This window comes from Clytia hemisphaerica, unplaced genomic scaffold, assembly GCF_902728285.1.
Source record: "Clytia hemisphaerica strain Z4C2 unplaced genomic scaffold, Clytia hemisphaerica genome assembly, whole genome shotgun sequence".
In the NCBI taxonomy this organism is placed as follows: Eukaryota; Metazoa; Cnidaria; class Hydrozoa; order Leptothecata; family Clytiidae; genus Clytia; species Clytia hemisphaerica.
Genome location: NW_027104272.1, coordinates 18,252 through 41,667, shown reverse-complemented (window position 1 = coordinate 41,667; position 23,416 = coordinate 18,252). Strand labels below are relative to the sequence as shown.

The window sequence follows — 23,416 nt, the reverse complement described above, 5'->3', positions numbered from 1 at the left end:
CTTGTTTCTCGCTTCTTTTCGTCTTCGTCAGCCTGGTCCTGTAGCTTTTTCTGTGATTTGGGTCATGTTTTTCTGAGAGTCTTTATATTATGGTCTTGCGCTACAGGACCCTTAGTTCAATATTTTAATATTTTTCATTTTTATAATTTTTCTCCTTTTGTATCTTATTTTAGCTAAAAGTCGAAATACCAGTAAAGGCAAACTTTAAGACGTGTGCACATTCTCCAACAGTAAAAGCGAAAGTGCTACCATGTCCTCCAATTCGCCCTTGCAAAAGGTGTTACGCGATAAAAGAAGTGCCGAACGTTCCTTTAACAAACAGTACGACATCGTAATCGAGGGGCTTGCTGATGATGACGAATCCTACTTAGATGGTGAATTGAAGCTGCTCAACACCGATTTCGAAAATCTAAAGATTACCCACGGCAAAGTCCAGTCATTTAGTGAAGGAGACGAATATGACGCAAATGAACTTTGGTTCGACATTATCGAGGACAAAATGACTGTTCTAAAAGGAGACATTCGTCTCTGGAAACGCAATCTCAAGGACCTGAAGGAACCGGTAGCCGGTAGAGAACGTTCCCTCATCCCAGAAGTATCTTCAGTTCTTCAGCCCAAAAATTCGTCATTCCTAAACGACATTGCAACTGACAACATATCTAATGAGGAAGAAACAACTTCGAGTAAAAACCATCAAGCTGCTCGACAACAAAAGTTCAAACGAAACCTTAGATCAATCATCCACCATTTTGGTCCCAAAGAATCAGAATAGTGCTATCAACGAGACTTTATGTAGATTATTGGAGCAACAGGGAGCGCCAGACGTAACGATTGACAAATTTGACGGCAATCCTCTTGAATACAAGTACTTCATCGCCACGTTTATGGAGGCTGTTGATAGCAAGGTCTGCACTGATAGAGGACGACTACTTCGACTCAATCAACATCTTGAAGGAGAGCCAAAGGAGCTTGTTCGACACTGCATCCAAGAACCGCCATCTCTCGGCTATTGCCACGCATTACAACTCCTCAAGGACCAGTACGGTGATCCCTACAGAGTTTTCGTTGCATACAGACAAGAAAGAACTACAACAATTACCTGCAGTCAATCCTGATGATGGAGCAGCATTCCGAAAGTTCTATGGTCACCTCCTAAAATGTAAAACCAGTATGACATCTAAAGACTACATTCAAGCTTTAGACTCACCCGAATTTCTTCGTACCTTACAATTAAAGCTACCTTCCAGGATCCAAGATAGATGGAATCGTACTGCTATGCGTATTCGAGATTCATACAACATCATTCCGAGCTTTGATGATTTCACAAACTTTGTAAAAGACGAAATGAAACTCGTAAATGATCCAATGTTTTCACGTGAAGCTGCAGGTCCAGTATCCTACGATAGAGCTTCACGATCAGACGCTTCAAGAAGACGAGGAGGCTTCCGATCAAATGCCACTGGAGTAGATAAAGACCAACCAACACCTAGCTGTCCAATGTGCAAGTCTACACAACATGATCTCGACGACTGCAGAGAGTTTCTGCAGCTCGATTCCGAAAACCGTAAGAAGTACGTCTTCAATCATCGCCTTTGTTTCTGCTGTTTACAACCGAATCACACTGCCAGAGAATGCAGATCAAAGAAAACGTGCAAGGTTTGTCGCATGTCCCATCCAACTTCACTGCATGCTCCACGAAGAAGATTTCCTCCACCTACTGCAACTCCTCAACCAAACGTTTCTCCGACTCCTCCACCAAACGTTCCTCCGACTCTTCCACCAAGAACTGACGATAAAATTGATAATGTTGAACAGTCGTTTAGTAATAAATGTACAGATATTCACGAGAACTCTGTATCCGTGTCCGTTGTTCCAGTCTGGTTGTATCACTCAAGCAACCCGACCAAGAAGGTATCCACTTATGCTCTCCTCGACAGTTGTAGTCAAGGTTCATTCATCACTGAGGATATTATGAACGATTTAAACTTGAATGGAATCTCTACTACGATTACAATTAAAACTTTGAATAATGAAGCATCAGAACCATCATTTGCTGTAAACGGTCTGGTTGCTCAACCATATTTCGAAGTTGATGGATGCAAGAACGTCACCTTACCAAAACTCTTCTCCAGAAAGAATCTACCAACTGAGCCAGGAGAGATTCCTACCAGATGTTCCTTGGCGAAATACACTTATCTTAAAGATCTTCTTCAGTACGTACCTGTCAATGCATCCAATCTTCAGTTCGGCATCCTCATCGGAGTCAATTGTGTTCGAGCACTTGAGCCATTAGAAGTAGTAAATTCAGAGGGTAATGGACCATACGCATACAAGACACGACTTGGTTGGTGCATTACTGGGCCAAAAAGCTGTCGACAGAATGGGACTATCAACTGCAGACGTACCTCAATCACCTCGTCCACAAAGATCAAAGAGGAATCCTTGAAAGATATGATGATTCAAATGTACCAACAAGACTTCGTTGAACCAGACCAACACCAAGCTAGCCTTTCAGTAGAAGATAGACGATTCCTACATACAATGGATACTGGTACAAAGTTACAGGATTCGCACTACATTTTACCAGTTCCATTTCGTTCAGAAGATTTATCATTACCAAACAATCGGTCCCAAGCCTTCAATCGAGCAATGTGGCTAAAGAAAAAGTTAGAAAGACGTGATCAGTTCCGTGATGACTACGTAAAGTTCATGCAGGAGCTCCTGTCGAAAGAGTATGTCGTCAAGTGCGAAAAACCTCCAACCGTAGGTAAAGTCTGGTACGTACCGCACCACGGCGTATACCACCCGCAAAAACCAGAAAAGATACGGGTGGTCTTTGATTGCAGCGCTTCATTCGTTGGCCGATGTCTTAACAAGGAGATACTACAAGGTCCAGATTTGATTAATTCGCTTGTTGGTGTTCTTTGTCGATTTCGTAGCAACCATGTCGCATTCATGGGTGATATCGAGAAAATGTATTATCAAGTACGTCTACCTGAAGAGCATCAAGATTTCTTCCGAATCCTCTGGTGGCCCAACGGTGATACAAATCAGAAATTGCAAGAATATCGAATGACAGTCCATCTCCAGGGTTGTATATCTTCACCATCATGTGCAAACTATGCCCTCAAACGTACAGCCGAAGACAACAAAGCAGATTTCGATGTCAAAGTCGTTCAAATGGTCAAAAGAGATTTCTACGTCGATGATTTCCTCAGCTCCGAAGTTGACGAGAAATCTGCATCAAAAGCTATCAATGATGTAAAGGCTCTGTGCAAACGTGGAGGCTTCAAACTTGTTGAAATTCGTAAGCAATAGTCGTGTCGTTATGAACAACATTGACAACACAGAGCTGGCAAAGAGTGTCAAGGATCTCGATTTATCGAACGACGAACTCCCATGTGAAAGAGCTCTTGGAGTCACATGGTTTGTAGATGACGACACAATCGGTTTCAAGATCTCCTTCAAAGAAAAGAAAAGCCACCGACACGAAGAGGTATATTGGCCACGATTTCGTCGATCTACGATCCGTTGGGTCTTGCCAGCCCTTTCCTTTTGGTGGGAAGGTTGATCCTTCAACAGCTTGTGAAGGATCATTATCAATGGGATGAAGAAATTCCAAACGAAAAGCGAATTGCTTGGGAACGTTGGAAAGAAGACCTCCAAAATCTACGATCAAGAGTGCCACGATGCTTCAAACCATTCAACTTTGGTGAGATCGTTTATTTTTCCCTCCATACCTTCTGTGATGCGTCTGATGTGGGATACGGAGTAGCATCTTACCTTCGTCTTGAAAACACCAACGGGGATGCTACAGTCAACCTTGCCATGGGAAAGTCGAGAGTTGCCCCTATTAAATATGTGACCACTCCTAGAATGGAGCTTACAGCCGCCGTCTTGGCAGTTCGTATTGCGAACATTTTGCTTAAAGAGTTTACCTTCCCAGATTTAGAAACCTTCTTCTGGACTGACAGCAAGGCAGTACTTGGGTACATCTCAAATGAAGCCAGACGATTTCATACGTTTGTAGCAAACAGGACACAGATGATTCGTGACAGCAGTGACATCAAAGATTGGTTCCATGTCAACACTGACGAGACACCAGCAGATGATGCATCCAGAGGTTTATCAACATCAGATTACGATAAAGTCCATCGTTGGTTTCTTGGCCCTCGATTCTTGAAGCTTCCCAAAAGTGAATGGCCAATTGGAACCGAAAAGTTCGACATTGCATTGGATGACCCAGAAGTTAGGCTCAACGTCATGAAAACAAAAGTTGCAACTCCTAACGATTCTATCACAAATCTACTCAATCGGGTATCGTCATGGTTTAAAATCAAGCGAATCATTGCCATCATCCTCATCTGGCACCCAAAAGAAGCCAAAACCTCTGACCACTGATATTATCCAAGCTGCTGAGCTAAAGATTATCAAACAACATCATCAACAAACACATTTCTATCACGAGATTCAACAGCTTATAAAGGGGAAAGGAGTCAACAGAACGTCAAATTTATCAAACCTCAAGCCGTTCGTCGACACTCATGGCACCGTACGAGTTGGTGGCAGATTGAAACAAAGTACAATCGAGTTTAACATCAAGCATCCAATAATCATCTCAAACAAAGGTCCATTGGCGTCATTGATCATCAGATGGTATCACCAGAGAACAAATCATTGTGGTCGCATCATCACTATCAACAGCATCCGAACCGCTGGATTTTGGATCATTCACTGCACGTCCCTTGTCAAGAGTGCTATCTTCAAGTGTGTTACATGCAGAAAGATACGCTGGAAGCCCTCGATCCAACAGATGTCAGACCTACCTGAGGATCGCATTGCCGAATCTGCGCCATTTACCTATTCTGGTGTCGACGTATTTGGACCATTCACTATCAAGGACGGACGTAAGCGCCCTAAACGTTACGGGCTTTTGTTCACGTGCTGTTCAAGTCGAGCAATCCATCTGGAGAGTATTCACACACTCGAAACAGATTCGTTTATCCAAGGATTAAGAAGATTGATCTCGAGAAGGGGCAATGTGAGAGTTCTTCGTTCCGACCGAGGTACGAATTTTGTCGGAGCCGACAACGAATTGCAAGCCTTATTCAGTCAAATGGACCACGATCGAATTCAATCGTTTATGCAAATCAACGGAGGAGATTGGCTCGTCTGGAAATTTAACCCACCAAAATCAAGCCACATGGGTGGAGTCTGGGAAAGACAAATCCGCAGCGTACGTTCCATCTTATGCAACCTCATGGATCATCATGGAGATTGTGTTGACGATGAATCGTTTAGGACCTTCCTCTGTGAAGCTGAATGTACTGTCAACTCGAGACCGTTAACCTACGACAGCATTGGAGATCCACAGAGTCCAATCCCAATCAGCCCAATCACTTTGTTGACTGGAAAAAGCCAGCTCGTACTACCTCCTCCAGGGAATTTCACCTCGAGCACCACTATGTACTGCAGACAGAGATGGAGACGAGTTCAACATCTAGCGAACGAATTCTGGACACGCTGGCGCAAAGAATATCTCAACACCCTCCAAGAACGACGCAAATGGCCATCAACCAGACGAAATCTGAGTATCGGTGATGTAGTCTTGTTGAAAGATGGTGATCTCTTCCGTAATAACTGGAACATGGGAATCGTTCTGTCGACAAAACAAAGCGCTGACGGTCTTGTTCGTTCTTGTACGTTGAAAACGAGATCAGGAATATTTGAGCGACCGATTCACAAATTAGTCCTATTACTTGAATCCGAGTAGAAAGGTCCGATCCCAGCCGTGGGAGCCTTACTGATTGAAATATTCGGAAAAAGATTGTGTTTATCTTTTTGAAGAGCCATGTTATGGGAATAGTCCCATATTATCTGACGTCATACAATGATATGGTAATTTATAGTTAACGCAAATTAAGTTTTTATTACTGCTCTTTTTGTTTTTCTAGTTCAATTTTAATTGCATTTTTTGTCTTAGATATTTTTAACAGTTAATGTATTCCCCTAGGAAATTAGAAATTTTGTGGCCTCAGAAGCGACTCCGTTTTTGTTCATTTGCTTTTTGATAATCACGGTGTAAAGAGCTGTGTTAGAGAGAAGACCTCTATGTTGAGATTTTTTGTAGTAAATCTCTATGTCGAGATAAAAGTGTTTTTCTCCTCGAAGTTACAGAGGCATTGTGAAGTTTATGTCAAATACTAAATTGTTTTATTTGGAGTATGTGTTTGCTATAGTGCACGCTGGAATCGCTTTTAGTAAGTTTATTTTCACGTTATTTTCTTAGTATTTTCTAGATTATCTACTGCTCGTGTGCTTCTTTCATCCTGTGGTGTTTGCTTGTTTCTCGCTTCTTTTCGTCTTCGTCAGCCTGGTCCTGTAGCTTTTTCTGTGATTTGGGTCATGTTTTTCTGAGTGTCTTATATTATGGTCTTGCGCTACAGGACCCTTAGTTCAATATTTTAATATTTTTCATTTTTATAATTTTTCTCCTTTTGTATCTTATTTTAGCTAAAAGTCGAAATACCAGTAAAGGCAAACTTTAAGACGTGTGCACATTCTCCAACATAAGTAATTTAAGTTTTTGGTAAATGGATTATCATGCAATGTCTTAATTTCAGGTCATTCTTCCAGAGACAAAGAAAGCATCAATAAGATTATAGAAAGAAGCCACAGTATTGGAGAAAGAAGCCACAGGACTGGAGAAAGAAGCCACAGGACTGGAGAAAGAAGCCACAGGACTGGAGAAAGAAGCCACAGGATTGGATAAAGAGGCCACAGGATTAGATAAAGAAGATGAACTAAATCATAAGATCACTACCCCAAGAATAACAAAAGGAGTTGATAAGCTATCAAGCATGCTTGCTAATATAAAACTAAATCTATTGGGTAGATCCACTTATGCCAAAGATTCAAAGGAGTTCAACATTGCAATTAGTGATATGGCACCACTTATACCGTCAGTAATGTGTAGTGAACAAATCAATACCGAGGCAACAAGGAATAGTGTTTTTCTACTATTATGTACAAAATATGAGGGTGATTACTGATTTACTCTTCAAATTTAGAATTTACAAAATGATTGAGTTAACCTGATGCCCAATTTTTGGCTGTATCTTTTGAGGTGATGATCTTCTAAGATTGAAGTTACATTCATGTAAAAATGGTCTGTCATCACCTTACCATTTGTTGATTTTCACCAGTTTTTACTCCAATGTTTTTCACGTAATATCTAACTTTTTTATATTTTTTTAACAAACTCAAAATTGCAACATGATTCAACATAACATAATTGAAACTCTGCATAATAAAATAGACTTAATAATAATATGTTGAGCCAAAATTGAATAATCATTAAAATTTTAAAACATTAGGAAAACTTCTTTCTGTCAACTGGGTAGCTTTCATAAAAAAATTCTCTTTTGCGTTTCTTAATTCAGGTTTGAAAAATTCACCAATGAAATAATTAAAAAATACAGGTTAGGTTGGATTTACCTTTTTTCTAAAATTTTTCTTTACAGGAGATGCCATTATGCTTTCACAGCTCTTGAAGGATAAAGAGTTACTCATGTCAGATATCAATAAATTAAGTCAGGATGAATTGAAAGGTTTTTGTCAGAAGTGTAAAATACCCATTGCAAATAAATCCAAAGTGAGTAGCTTAGATAATCAAAAATAAATAATTTCATTATTGCCTTGAACGTGTAATAAAAAGCTCTAGTCTGGGTTGGTTATCTAACTTATATTTAAATCGTACTCTTTGAAATAAACTATTCATTTAATCGTTTCTTTCAAATGCTAGAAAAGATTTTCAGTCACTCTTACAGTTAGGCATTTTAGTTTTTGCAAATCATTTGTTGGAGAAATTTTATATACAGAATACAGGGCTTGTTTGCAAGAATTGTAAAATTTCCTCTACACAAAATCACACATTAATCATTAGTTGACTTTTTAGGCTGCATTGGCACTGGATTTGCAGAACCTTTATGGTTCAATAATTGTTGGTAAAAGTGCTTGTCATCAATTCGTTAAAACTCCTGGTCATACAGGTGGCTTTTATCATCTTGTCTGCCCTCACGGGCTAAGTATTTTCAAGATTTTAATCCGGCAGGTACAAAATGCATAAAACATAATGCATATTGCATAATGCATAATAGTATTGTGTAATTTACAGAACGATTTTATATTTTCTAAAACTCTCCTTTGTAGAGGCTAAAACCGCGAAACCCTGTTTAGAAGAGTTTCTTAAGTAAAACATTCCAATCAGAGGGATTTTCCCAGACATGATATTTACTTTTCGAATTCGAACAAAAGAGAAAACATTCGAATCATAACAACAAAGGGTTTTCCGCCAGCATAAATAATAAGAAGATGCATCAGATCAGAAAGGTTTCCCCCTTCTTCTTTCTCAAAAAAAGGTAAACACATTTAAACATTCGAATGTAAAATGATTCGAAGTCTATTTTCTTTGATTTAGCTTTCGCATTAAGCTCTTTACTTCATATTGGCTGGATATTGGCTTATCTAACAAAAAGCATTCACATGGTTAATGCTTTGTAAGAGGGAAAACCCGTTGAAATTTGTTAGAAATTGTTCGAAAAGATCTCCGAGAAAACCCAGAATAAAGATCTTGCTATAAAATTTACTTTTTCGAGTTTTCGCTTTCGAAAAATAATATACGGAGGAGATATTTTCGTGTTTTTTCTACACTATACTACATTCTGTAAAATACAACTATGAAAATCAAAATGGCGACAAGCATTTTCAGTGGATCATGGATTTTCTTCATCATCTAAAATACAGATTTACAGCTTCCTACCCTTTATTTTTTGGTAGAAAATGGTATATTTGTTTTGTTGAAAGTAACATCTTTCAAATTCTCCTTATTATAGACTCTAAAATTGACATTTTTCAAATATTATGTATTATGCATTATGCAATATGCATTATGTTTTATGCATTTTGAACCTGCCGGATTTTAATCTGTTTATGTCAATCCATTAGTGTTTTCAAAAGTGCTTGTCTGTTGTTAAAATGAAAGTGATCAGTTCTATTGCAATCATTTGATTGAGAGGGTTGATCACAAGTTATAAAGAAGAAAATTATTATTGGCATTAAGTCTAGTCTGAAAGATGGACTTTTATATATCAGAAAGGAATATCTTTATCACTGAAGACAGGTGTTTGCCTGAAATATTTTTAGGGGTTTTGAATAGTTATTTACAGTTATTTTCACTTTTTTGAAGGAATTTAAAACAATAGTGGTTGCTTTCTTACTAAGTATAAAATGTCAATAGTGACATTTAAGTCTAAGTTCAATTAAAGGACTTGCAGTACCATAATATGTCAACACGGGGATATCCTTTTTTAAAGCTTTTTAATGGTTATCTTTAAAGTAAGCTCAATTTTAATTTTTAAAGAAAATTAGTTTGATTGGCTCAATATGGTCCTGTCTGGTGAGATCGGATGATTTTTTAAACATATAATGATCTATTTTTTAAGACAACTGATTCATAAATTTTTTTGATAATGCAACATATTTACCTGATTTATTCCACATATCCAAGCCAACTGGGTTCCATATGAACAACTTGTAAGTTTTTTAATTAATTAATTTTAGACAACAGTGTGTTTTAAATTCATGGCACTGACTGAATCAGTTCGTGATGCTGCAGATCTATGGTTATCTCTGAAGTACCCACCTGTTCTTTTTGTTTGTGACACACCTTGTACTCTGGTGCGACACATAAACCAAAGATGTCCAGAAAAAGCTGAAAAATACTGGGGTGAATATGATGGATGTTTTGAGAAGCCAACATTTGATAAAGATCCTTGCAAGGTGGTTGAACTAACATTTACCAATAGACAAAAATAAAACAGGGTGGTTACAAAGCTATTTCATGGTCCATGACACATAGTTTGCGTTCTTTTACAGAAAATATTGAAGCCACATTTACCAGCCCAACCAACCACTTTTCCATCCAACAAAAATTATTTTCAATTTTCCAATTTCAAAAATCCCACTTGCTTGGAAGTTCCCTATTCCTAAAGTTGATACAAAGGGTTCTTTGTGCTTGTTAAAAAAAGTTTTTGTAATTAGGTTAAAAATGCTTGTTAGAAAAGGTTTTTATTTATCAGCTCTGGCAATTCAGCTTTTTTTGTCTTGGTATTTTTTGTTGCGGCAAAATGTTCTTTATCAAATTTGCTGAGGCAAAACAGCATTTAAAGTTTCTTTATAACATTTGTCAGAAATTTGCCACGGCAACAAGGCATAGTCAAATTTACAGCAGCTTTTACATCGGCATTTGCCTCCATGGCTCTGACAACAAGCAATGCTGCAGAAATACGGGTTGAATTATGTTTTTTAGGAATAATGCAAATTTTACAACTCAATTAATCTGGATAATTGCACTGAAAGAAGCTTGTTTTAGCCAATCTATTGAGGCTAATTTTTCAAAATATTTCCTGGTCGTTGGTGCCAACCATGATGGCGCCTCCTTAGTCACTTTATGTTATCTGACCCTACTACACTTTCCAGTTCTGTGCCCATATGCTATATATTTAACATATCCCTCTAAGCATGTTCTCAGTTCTCCCCTCCTTTAATATTATAACACTAGCTGTAGCTGAACGCACTAAAAGTCCTTTGGGTGTTGAAGCTGGCTTAAAAAAGCGATCAAATAAAAAATAGAAATCTCTACAACATTTAACTCTAACCTTCCCCGCGTGTCTTATCTTTTAACCATATTTGGATCGTGTCCCCCCGTGACACAATTTTTGTTTAGGTCAAAAGTTATCAGAAAGAGCATCGTTTACTGTACCAGTGTCGTTTGAAACGACTCTGCAGGTAGTTATTTTTCTCGCTTCGCTCGCGTTAAATATGCCGTCCAGTTTAAATGACAATTTTTCAGGAAAAAGTGGGAAGGTCAGAAAGAATATTGCAACTCTTTGTTTTTATCAGATCGAAAAAAAGAAGACAATTCTAAGTTGCTTTTTTAAACCCTTATCATCACTTTTCGAATTTAAACATAAAAAATGACGCACACACTTTTTAACAGTAACGACGACTTGAATATTTTTATAAGAAGAAAGAAGTTAACTAATTTTTTCTTATGCGTTATATCGCCCTTTGAAGTTTTGAATGCTGTTGTTGTCCACAAACTTTTTGATTTTTATGTTTTGATTTACTTTTGAAATATTCTTCATACGATCGTTAAATACATTCGAAAACATTTTAAAACAAAAGAAGAGAGAAAAAGGCAAGTCTTGGCACAAATTGAAATTACTAAATGTAGATGGGCCTTAAATTTCAAAACAAAGGCTGTATAAAGTCTAAACCAAGCTCTATCCGATCTTTTGCAAATGGCGCGAATTCAAAAGAACAAATTTGTGAAGCAAGGGACTAAAAGTCATAATTTTAAAACACAAACAAAGCAAAAACGAAAGTGGTGACACACAGACACACAAAGCACCGCTATTAATATATAGATGTTGAAATGGAAATAATGTTGAAGGTAATAGTTGAAAAGTACTTTTTTTTGCCGGGACCTGCACCTCAATATTTTACTGGGATCTGGGACCTGAGACCTTTACAGGAAAGTGGAGGGAACTAGAACCCTATTCGGAGCCATGGCCTCATGCCGCGGCCAATTCCCAGGGCTGGTAATTTATTTTTGCAATTAGGTTAAAAATCATCAAACTTTTTTAATAGTGCTCCATTCCTGTATCAAAAAAGTGAAAATGAAACTTATCCATCAGTGTCAACTAATTGATTATATTAGTTCTATTACTAATTGGATTTTCACAAACCAGAATTTTTTTTGTATCATATTTTGTTTTTAGAAAAATGACGCTCCTCAGATAGTACCATCTGAATTCAGGAAAGAAAATGAACAATCCTTTTTGTCACAAGATGAACAGATTCACCCTTTAACTGGAGAAACAAGACGATTCATATGTGGAGATCGTTTTCACAACAAATCTCACCTTTGTTTGTTTCATGACATTGATACTTGTAATCAAAGCACTACAGTCAAAACGAGTTTTCAAGAGTCACTTAATCATAAAAAAAATCTTCGTCGCAATAGGTCGTCATGTGTGCAAGATATTTTGCACCATATATTTTTCAATTACCTTATGAACTACTATGACAACGAGCAAGTTGTTTCTGCTCAAAGACATTTGCTGACTGAAAGGTATTCAAAAACTATTGAATGGGATGAATATTTAAGATTTAAGTTATGCTGAGCTCAGTAATAATGATATTATACGTATCAAAAATGCATCAGCTTATTTGAGACAGCATAACAGGGTACCATATTTATTCTCCCAGGTTCTCCAGATGGAAAGTTGATCAATAACACCATTACAATAATGGATATTATGAATTTAGCCCTGCTTTGTTAAAGATATTAAATTTTTTTATATGCTTCCTGATTGCAAAAGTTTAGTATTATGTATTTTTCAAATGCCTTACTATCAAATAGGCTGAAACCAATGATTTTGTAAAGCCCAAAGGGCTAGATATCGTTCTTTTGCTGAAAACATTATTATAGAATTTCAGCGCTTGACCAATCAGAAATTTTGCAGATTTTCGGAAACAATAGCAGCAATATTTTTTGGGGTATTCACATTTTTTTGCTTGGAAGAGCTTGAAGCACGCCATATAGCCCTTTGGGCTTTACAGAAATCTGTGGCTGAAACCCTCATAAAAAGGAGGCCAGAATCAGGGTAAATGGGGGTTCTTAATCTTATAAACAATTTGAAAAAATGAGGTATTAGCCTTTTGATATATAATGATTATCTTGAGTAATTTGCAGGACTTGAATCTTTTGCGTGTAAATACTTCACATGTCTTAAGAATTTTATACTTTTACAGTTAGAACATTAAGCCGTAAATGATAATTTTTGCTTTTTTCTGCAAATATTGCCAAAAAAGGCAATTTTTTATACACGTTTTGTTGATTTTGTCAACCTTATCAAGAAGAGTTAAAAATCCATTTGAAAACTAAATTAAACAACACAAAAAGTACTTAGTACAGCAGAGTACAAGGGTGTCAAAGACTTAAGCAAATTCTGGGATGCTGTAAAATATCACAAGGTCATAATTTTAAAATTGCATTGTAGAAAAGAGCAAAAATTGCTATTTTATAAAGTCCTAACCATTTTAAGAAATTCAATTGTGTTATCCTAAAAGATAAAGGGAGGGTTGTGAGTTCGTAGCAAATCACGCTCCTTCATGAATGGGTTTCTTTTTGTTTTCTTGTTCTTTAAAAAGTTTTGATTTTTGGAGTGTATGTATAAATGTCACTCCTTGTATCTTTTTAGATGGCATACAATAAATTAAAAAGTAAAAGTGAATATTTTGTGAAAGATGGATTCACTTTCTATCGAGGTGTCAATGGGAGTGCTGAAAGCAATCAGCTCTTATTTGAGGGCTCCCTTGAAATGATCGGATACTGTAAAGATGGAGATGGAGAATCACTTGGAAAAATCTTTTCTTGCTCAATGCACAACGACGAGCTGGAGCAAGAAACAAGGTGAGCTAAGTTCTGTTACATCAACTGAAGTGGGACTTGATGAAATTATGTTGCTTTGTCTGACTTTGTAACTATTATGAAATCTTCTTTTTTTAATTATACTTTAAACATGTAACAATGGGTTATTTTCAATGGGACGAAATTGCCCAATGGATTATTGCAGTTCACATCGTTGGCTCTTCATTTGTTTCTAGAATTGTTTTGTTGCCCTCGGACACATTTGACAGTGTCACAAATTCCAAACGCAACATTAGACGTGTCTCTGGCAGCCAACCCTTGTATGGGTCTAATCTTCAGGGTGTTATTGCTGACTATTTTCGCCACCTTAAAGCCACAAGCACTGTGAACAAGAAATATAAGTCGATTTCACTGGTTGGATACATTGGAGATGGCTGTTGGTATCTTGGACCCAAGCTTGGTTGCACTAACCCCTGTTCCTACCAGACCATTCTTCATGCATTTTTAGGATCTGGTCATTGGGCCCTTCTTGAATTATTAGAACTAATGGTAAAATCAGACATTTTTTGTGCGAAAATAGTATAAAAAGTGCCCTTTTGGTATCATCTGGTGCTACTCTACGCCTTTCTAGAATTTGGCTACATAAAAGTACTTTCATAATCAACCTATTGGCTGTTAAATATAATTAAAAAAAATTTCCTCAGGCACTTTCTGCAATTTGAAATCAATTCAATGAGTTTTTATCGTGGCTGTTTTTTTACACTATTATCAGCAACCAATCATTGGCAAGAAATTTAGGCAACTAGAACATAATTTTCTAACCTAAACTTCAACAACTTTGGTGGACTTTCCTTGAAGATTGAGCAATTCTTACATGATGAAGATGAATGTTGCAAAGTCAATCGAAGGTATTGCTTTTGATATTCAGCACATCTTTGAGAGAGGGGGTATATGTGTTTTTAGCATATAGACTTCCCTTTTATCAATGGAAAATAATTTTAAAATCCATGTCATTTATATATAACACTGTTAGTCATGAAACCCTTATACTTTATTTGGGTCACATGGTACTAAAATCACACAACCCTTCTTTAAATTGAGCTCCTTTTTTACAATTAAATGAATGACTTAGTTGTCGAACCCACGACATTTAGCTTTTAATCCACTTCTGGGTTTATCAAAATGGTTTCGAAGCTTAAAGGTAGGCCCAATTTAAAAGGTTATTGAACCTTATGCCTGTTTATACTTTGACCACCCGTGACCTATGGTTTAAACTAACAGCTATCTAAGCCAACCAAACCAACCAAATCAAACGAAAAGTTTAGCCAATCTGCCAACCAACCCAACCTGCTTTTTTGTTGGTTTTGTTGGTTGGCCATGTGTCAGATTGGAATATGGCAATTACAAGAGCTTCTTCTATCTCTCTCTCCCAGTTTAAATCAGCATTAACCAGTTTGAGAAAACCAGTTGGTTGAGTTGGTTTGGTTGGCTAAATGGTATGCAGGCAGCCTATGTATAAAAAGAAATGTAAAATACCACTAATTTATCATTTTAATCAAGCATTTACAATCTTCTCGATGGATTTCGCTGTAATCGATGGAATGTTGAGTTCGCAATTGCCTTTGTTCTATGTCGCCTCATGATGGCCACGACATCTGAAGACACTGGTAAGCTAAACCTTGATTGTTTAATAAGTAAAAAATAATAATTTAAACACTGACTGACCGTATGGGTCTAAAAAATGTCCTGTAGAGATTTCTCTGGGTGAAATATAATATCTGATCATTATAAGCCCTGAATTGTGTTTGAATCAAAACAATTAGCTTTTGAAAACTTTGAACAAATTACTTGATCAGGACGTTTAGAGGCTAGGTTTTGACGTATTTACATGAACTTGAACTTTCCTTTAGGTGAAAGTAACATGCTTTATTTATATGGTACCAACAATATTGGAAAAACCTTGCTTCAAAAACTTTTGACATTTGGTCAAGGAGGCCAAAAAGAACACAAACATCTAATTGCTGGTGGCAATGGCAGCACTAGTGGTGCAAGCAAGTTAGTTAAAACCCTTTTTCTTTATCTTTATTAATTTCTTTTTGGGAAAACTTTAGGCTGATAGCCTAAGTGTGTCCAAGCCTTACTAGAGACAGACACTCTTGCGTATAAAAAGCCTACAAAATCTTACCTTTTTCAATATTCCTTTTTAGTATTGCTATTCAAGAAATTTGTAACAGCACATCAATAGTACTAAATATCAATGACTGCAAGTCGAGAGCTGCACAGGCGGAACTTTTTTTGCATTTGCATGAGTGCATTTATCAAGGCTCTCAAACAAGAGGATTAAAAAGCTCTGGTTGTGCTGGTGTTGTGTTATCATCAAACTACCCCGAGCCTGAAATGTACGTAATAAAAATCCTTTTATTCCTAAATGTTTTTCAGTATCCAGCTTTATCCCCTTAGGAGTAGGGGAGTTTCAGGATTCTCGAAATTTGCACCAGTAGAGGGTTACCAAATTTTGAACTCAAAGGGGTTAAATATCAATTCTTTATGATATACAGAAAAGGCACATCGCTTATGCTGGTTTACCCGATTGAAAGAAAAAATTGTTGTTTCTTTTCTTTCAAAAAGCTGAGTAACCAAATAAGTTTACAGTAGAATATTATCTTTACTTAAGCCACAAGTTGTCTGTGAAAACTCCTAGAATCACTAAATCACCAAAGTTTCTTCTAATTAAGAATTATCATGTGTTGGTAGTTTTCTGAAGGAACGGAGAACTTTAGCACTATCACATATCTTTGTTGCAGATTAGTCTCAAGGATCATCAGATTGGATTTTAAAGAAGGAGATCACAGTGAAGATCGATGTAACGAGCTTCAAAATGAATTCCAAAGAGACAGAGTAAGTTTCTCAATTACCGTTTTCAGATTGTATTTCATACACTCTTTACTTATGTACTTATAGATGCTATTCTTATAAAAATCCTGTGCATTTATGATCAGCCACAAACTATGGGTTCCTCAGCATGTGAAACTGGTTATCTTCTGATTGAGTGAGTGGCCAATCATGAAATATTTATAAGATATTTGATCAATCGGGGTACGTAGCTACTGTTTGTTTGGCCAATCACTCTGGTTAAGAAAAGGTTGACGACAGGAGATGAATTTGTGGTAATTTAAGAGGCAAAGGGACAACCAAGCTATTGTGGTTTTATTTTGAAATAAGAGAGAAAAAAAATAACATTGAAAATTTTGAGATTCTGACCTTGACACCCTAATGTTTTTAATATGTTTTGGCCGGTTAAAAAATTTTTCTGGGGAGAGAAAGAACTGGGTGGGTTTTTCGCACACTATTTTGAGGTACACAAACAGATTGTATTTGACTATGTTCAGTTTGCGGGCCAGCACCTGCCAGTCAAGTACTGGTCATAAAAACTGCACAACAATCTTAAAAATGATTTCTTTATTTTGTTTTAGTTCTCTTCCAAATGGAAATTGCCTGTACAGTTCCATTTCTCTCCATCTTGTGGGAAAAATTCTTTGATGGATACACTTTGATGTTTTGCACGTGTGCAGAACTTTTTCTGAATTGTTAGTATTATTTTCAGAACCAAAAAAACCCATCCAAGAAGTTTAGTAGATAGACTCATGAAGCATTGCGGTTGGCGGTTACCCACATTCAGCCGGTTATTATATAAGATTAATTTTATTGGTTGTCCAGTTGTCGTTTGACTTAAATTTTGTTAATTTTTGGACCTACCTCCGGGTGCCCCGGTGGAGGTCCTATGAATTAACCTCTGTCTGTTCGTTCGTTCGTTCGTTCGTTCGTCTGTTACCAGCTTTGCTCGAGATTGGCTCATTAGTTTTTTCTGATTTTTTGCACAAAGATGCAAAATGGCAATGGCCAAAATGTGACGGAGCCCGATTTTCGAAAAAAAAAAAAAAAAAATCATTTCCGGCCGGAAAATGCCGGAAAAACCGGAAAAACCGGTTTTTTTGGCATTTTCTCAAGATTTCATCATTAGTTTTTTCTGATTTTTTGCACAAAGATGCGTATTAGCAATGCCCAAAACTTGGCCGAGGTCCGATTTTTGAGAAAAAATTTTTTCCGGCCGGAAAATATGCCGGAAATCGCCGTTTTTCTGGATTTTCATTGGACTTTTTCCATATAATTGGTTGTTTTTTTTCACTCAAAAACATTATTAATAGCAATGCCCACCATCAAGCATGTTTCAATTTTCAATAAATAGATTTTTGAAGCCGGAACTTTCTAAAAATCGCGGAACAGCCGATTTTCGCCGGAAAAAAAAAAACGGTTTATTTCTTGAATTTCTTGAGCTGTACTTTATATTCTTCCATGAAATTTTGCACAATGATGCAAAAATGTCAATACCTAAATTGTGACGGAGCCCGATTTTCGAAAAACTCTTTTTCCGGCCGAAATGCCGGAAATATGCCGGAAAAACTGTTTTTTTGGCATTTTCTCGAGATTTTATCATTTTTTTTCTGATTTTTTGCTCAAAGATGCGTATTACAATGCTCAAAACATGGCCGAGTCCGATTTTTAAGAAAAAATTTCTTCCGGCGGAAATGCTGAAATATGCCGGAAATTGCCGTTTTTCTAGATTTTCATTGGATTTTCCATATAATTGGTTGTTTTTTCATTCAAAAACATTATCAATAGCAATGCCCACCATCAGGCATGTTTCAATTTTCAATAAAATTGAGTTTTGAAGCCGGAACTATTTTAAAAGTCGCCGGAACAACCTATTTTCGCCGGAAAGACAGTATTTCTTGAATTTCTCGAGCTGTTTATATATTTCTATGAAATTTTGCACACTGATGCAATATGACATTACCTAAAATGTGAAGGAGCCCGATTTTCGAAAAACATTTTTTTCCGGCCGAAAATGCCGGAAATATGCCGGAAAAACCGGCTTTTTGACTTTTTCTCGAACTTTCATTTTTAGTTTTTTCTGATTTTTTGCAGAAAGATGCGTATTCGCAATGCTCAAAAAATGGCCGAGTTTGATTTTTGAGGAACAAATTTTTCCGGTTGCCGGAAATCGCCGTTTTTGCAGATTTTCATTGGATTTTTTCATTGTATTTCTATGTTTTTCACACAAAAACATTATTGATAACAATGCTCACCATCAAGCATGATTCAATTGTCAATAAAACTGATTTTGCGACCAGAACTTCCTATTTATTTTTTCCCTACAACCCTTCTCTCTCCCCCCATCAACAATCAATGATGAATTTATTGTGTTGTGTATTTTCGCTAAATGCTATATTTTCTGACTGATTTTTTTCATTTTCCTTTTTGCATTGCTATCAATGCTAACTAACTTTCATCATCAGGTAGGTCCATTCAGCATGTTGCTTGTTGTTTGTTAATGTAGGTGTAGCTTGCACAGATCCTAATTCTCTCTTCATTATATACTTTCAGGTTAGTTGCCATCATACTTAGCCCCTAGATCAATGGATTATTTTACACCTTCACGTGGTTGGTACGAAATCTTTGTAAACACTGACAAAGTCTGCTAATAAGATGAGTGGAACCATATTCAACTTTAAGGAAACAACAGAATGGAATAATTCAATCAAAATGATGATAGGTACCTAACATTTAGTTTTTTCCTGTAAACTGGGTATCAATATTTGTCATGTAAATCATATCTGGAAAGTACATCTTGATTTGATTTTGACATGTAATTGCCAATGCATAATGTATATATAAAGTATAAAATTTATAACACAACAACTGAATTTTGATACCAAACATAACCATGCTGCATTATGTACATAATGAATAAATGAGTTTCTGATGACATATGGTTTGTTTTCAATTCGGATTGGGGGCTTTTTACCCCTGGTACAGGATTCCCTGCTTGATCTGGCAAACAGTTCCAAATGAGACACCAGATAGGGGCTAGACTACAATTTCAAGATGAACCAACTATAGAGATTTCTGCTTCAGTACAAATTCTAGTTTTGGATACTTTAATGCATCACATTAATCAATTTTCTAATAGCATTTTCTATAGCAGTCTGAATAAAATAGTTTTGCTCTTTTTCTCTAAATTTTCATTTGAAATGGCAAAAGGTTATTATTATTAATCTGCTTAAAATTATTAAGTCACCTTTTGGCAGCAAAAAGATAAATAAATTTGACATGAATCAACATTATATTAAAAGATTTTAGACAGTTTGGTAAATATATTTATATATTTTACTATACTTGTGATCATGGTGCAAAGAAGACACCGAAACGTCAAATAATGAATAAAATTTTTAGTTTTCTTTTTTTATCAAGTTTGGTAAATATTATCATTAATGTTAATGCTATTATCACGATCAGATAAAGATTTTTGTATAATTTATAATCTTTTGTGTGCTATTGTATTATTTTGCTATCATTTTTCACTTTTTTGTGTAAAGTTCAAAAAGTTCTTAAAAAAATTCATGACACTATATATAGCTGAATCTTTGTTGCAGGGTACTCTAAAAATCCTAGATACGCCCCTGGACAGGCCCCATCAAAAACGAAATTAATGATATCTGTCAAAGTTTTTACAAGTAATTCATGAGGAAGAGTGGTATAAAGTGTAGCAAAATCGAAGGTAGAAATTCTTTGTGCTTTTTTCTTAGCATTTATCCTATTTTGATGTTCAGTAACTGGTGAAGAATTTTGAACCACCCAAAATTTGGTAAACCCAAAAAAGAATCTTGATTTTTTTCAACATTTCAACATGTTTGTAAAGAACTTTAAAAACATTTGAAACAACTGCGTTCAACGGTTTGGTGCTACAAGTTTTAGAGGCTACAATAAATCTGAAACCAATAGGATTTTTATGCTCTTTTGGCATCCAATACATATGATGGGAAGAGTTTTCATTTTTTCTATCAATCCTAAACCAAAGCGCTTACACATTTCACTAGGCAAGTTTGTATTATTGCCTGAAACCTCAGCAATGAGTTTGGCGACATAGAACTTCTTACAAATAAAGGCAAAGTTTTTGGAAGCTTTATCTATCGTCACTATGACGTATTTACGATGGAAGGATTCAAGATATTGCTGTACATTTTGATCTTTAAGCACAGAACTAGTTTTGAAAACTTTAGTTTTAGGTTTCCAAATGTTGATTGTATCTTTTACTTTTGACATAATTGCTTCTTTCCACTCATTCAAGGTTGACTTTTTAATACCAGATTTTGCTTAAATTTTAGTTATACAATCATCCGGGCTTCGAAGAATCTCTTCCAAGGCTCTAACAAAAGGAAATTCCTTAACAATAAAAACAATAAAAACACTGTACCGCCGTCAATAAAATATCTGATGTTTTCACCCTTACTGATATACCAAAAAATGTGCCCTTCACGTGATTAAGCAAAAGAATGTCTAAAGACCGGTCTCCACTTTCACGCAACATGAGCGGTTTCCCATTTCAATTTTCTAAATAAACTTTGTAACAAAGACCCAGAATTTAAGCCTACTACTACTCAATTAACAAAATAGTCTTCAAAGAAAAAAGGATGTGTCACAGATACTGGCTTTTCTCATTTCAGAGTATTTGGATTTCTCCCCTGCTCCTCTTAAACTTCCAAAACCTGTTGAGGCTCCTCCTGCCAATGGTAACTATTGTGTTTTAAAATTCTTACATTCTTACAGATGAGCGCCTATTTAAAAGCTGAAGAATGAAAGTGTTGATTTCTATCAAGTTCTTGCTCAGGCAAGTTAAGGCCTGTGCTAAAAATTCGATAAATCGTGACGGCCGCGACGACCAGTTGTTCCACCCCTTTTGATGGGAAAATTGTTCGTTATTTTCACTCTTTATACTAATATCTTTCCAAAAAGTCCTGGGCCAAAAATTCTGACGTCAGCAAAAATTTGAAAGACTAATATCTCCTAGAATATTTTTTTGAAATGAGCTCAAATTTTGTACGAAGGTAGAGTGGATAAATGTCTTTCATTTCCAAAAGAAATTAAAAAAAAAAATTGATGATGTCAGCAAAAATCAGCAATTTTCGTTTTTCCTAATAAAAAGCTGACGTCATCAATTTTTTGGAATTTTTTTTTTGGAAATAAAAGGTGTTTATAAACTCTACCTTCGTACCAAATTTTAGTTCATTTGGATAAATATTCCAGGAGTTATTAGCAATTTAAATTTTTGCTGACGTCAGCAAAAAGTGTTTTTCCGTAATTTTCCCGAAATGGCTGAAACAGAATTTTTGGCCCAGGATCTTTTCGGAAAGGTATTAATCTGAGGAACATAACTCAGTAAAAATTTCTTCCAGAAAAGGAGTGAAACGATTGGCCGTCACGAGTTTTATGATCTGTTGGATTTTTGTGTTGGTTGCCATGGAAATGACGGATATTTTTGACGTCAAAACTTAAAGTGCCGATAATTCCTGGAATTTTTATAAAAATGAGCTTAAATTTTGTACATAGTTAGGGTTCATGAATATCTTTCATTTCCAAAAAAAATCTTTCCTAAAAATTGATGACGTCAGTAATTTTTGAGGAAAAAAGATTTTTTTTTTTGGAAACTGGAGATATTTATAAACCCTATCTTTGTACCAAATTTGAGCTCTATTGGATAAATATTCCAGGAGTTATTAGCAGTTTAAATTTTTGCTGACATCAGCAATAAGTGTTTTTCCTTAATTTTACCAAAATGGCTAAAACACAATTTTTGGCCCAGGACTTTTTGAAAAGGCATTAATATGACGAGTGAGAAAAAACTAAAAATTTTTCCCGAAAAGGGGGTGGAATAACTGGCCGTCACGCATTATTTCATTCGTTAATTTTTTGCACAGGCCTCAACTTGCCCGAGCGTAGTTAGACCCTTAAAATTACAGATTAATCTTTTTAGAAAAATCGCCAAACTATCATAGTATGCAGTCGAAACAAGGTGAACATTATTTTGAAATATTGTTTGAAACACTAGTTAAAAGTTAACACCTAAATCTTATAGGGCCGAACAGGTTCCTGTCATATCTCTTCAATTTATTTAGATTATATTCCAAGAATACACTTTGGGTGATCTACTGTTTTATCCGATGTAATTAGATTTCTGTTTTATTTATTTTAGACTATTTCTCTGAAAAACCCAGAAGGGAGTTCTAGTCGATTTTTTCGTTTTTTATACTTCAATCTACGTCTGCGTGCATATTCCCTTGCGAATTTTCTTTTAATATCTAATTTTTCTATTTTAGCCATTTCTTTTGTATTATTACTGCGGTATTATTATGCAGTCTCATAGGAATATATTTTTATTATTGTATCTAGGGAATTTCAATCGAATATAATTTTTATGATATTTTATTGTACATAGTTATAGCTCTTAAATGGTTTTTATTATTTACGTTTTTGTGAAATTTCTAGCTTCCATTATAAAAAGGATATCATTTTTTGTTGAGCTATATACTGATGAAGTCACGAAAGATGACGAAAATTTCTATATAAGCAGTCGCTTCATTTTTTTCTGTTCTATATATTTGCTGCTTCTACATTTTACGTTTTAGATTATATTCCAATTTACTTCCATAGAGAAAATTTGTGAACCAGTTTAATATAATTTATTCTTTTTTTATTTTCTTATTTTTCAAAAAGACTTTTAGAAACGTCATAATTAAACAAGCAAATATTTCCCTGGAATACGATCATCTTGGGATATTGTAGTGTATAAAATGCCATTCTGCATCAGAGAGCTCACACAGCCATCAAAGTCCTCTTCATTAGGACAGCGAGGATATCGTACACAAAGAAAAATAATAGAAAGGTGAGTGCTGTTTAAATTTGTTTTAGTTAACTTTTCTGCATAAAGAGAATTGACTCTATTACTCTTTTACAATCTCAATTTGCGAGTGGAGTTCTTTTGTCGCTTTTGTAAGTTATCTGTGAAATCTGAACTGTATG

The 23,416-nt window shown here is 35.7% G+C and overlaps 3 protein-coding genes across 3 annotated transcripts; all 3 read left to right on the top strand.

Moving 5' to 3' along the window:
• Positions 1-662: 662 nt before the first annotated feature.
• LOC136816719 (uncharacterized) lies at positions 663-1,115 on the top strand. Its single transcript, XM_067073038.1, has one exon. It carries the CDS (start codon positions 663-665, stop codon positions 1,113-1,115), a length of 453 nt encoding a protein of 150 aa, XP_066929139.1.
• Positions 1,116-1,170: 55 nt separating this feature from the next.
• On the top strand, positions 1,171-3,318 carry LOC136816718 (uncharacterized). Its single transcript, XM_067073037.1, has one exon. It carries the CDS (start codon positions 1,171-1,173, stop codon positions 3,316-3,318), a length of 2,148 nt encoding a protein of 715 aa, XP_066929138.1.
• Positions 3,319-3,328: 10 nt separating this feature from the next.
• Positions 3,329-5,773, top strand: LOC136816716 (uncharacterized). Its single transcript, XM_067073036.1, has 3 exons — positions 3,329-3,496; positions 3,583-4,248; positions 4,379-5,773. Exons 1-3 carry the CDS (start codon positions 3,329-3,331, stop codon positions 5,771-5,773), a joined length of 2,229 nt encoding a protein of 742 aa, XP_066929137.1.
• Positions 5,774-23,416: the final 17,643 nt, after the last annotated feature.

Coding starts and splice junctions, on each gene's coding strand:
- LOC136816718 (XM_067073037.1), top strand. CDS start 1,171: ATGACATCTAAAGACTACATTCAAGCTTTAGACTCACCCGAATTTCTT.
- LOC136816716 (XM_067073036.1), top strand. CDS start 3,329: ATGAACAACATTGACAACACAGAGCTGGCAAAGAGTGTCAAGGATCTC. Junction 3,497..3,582: donor AAAGCCACCGACACGAAGAG/GTATATTGGCCA, acceptor ATCCTTCAACAG/CTTGTGAAGGATCATTATCA. Junction 4,249..4,378: donor TTGCATTGGATGACCCAGAA/GTTAGGCTCAAC, acceptor GGCACCCAAAAG/AAGCCAAAACCTCTGACCAC.
- LOC136816719 (XM_067073038.1), top strand. CDS start 663: ATGAGGAAGAAACAACTTCGAGTAAAAACCATCAAGCTGCTCGACAAC.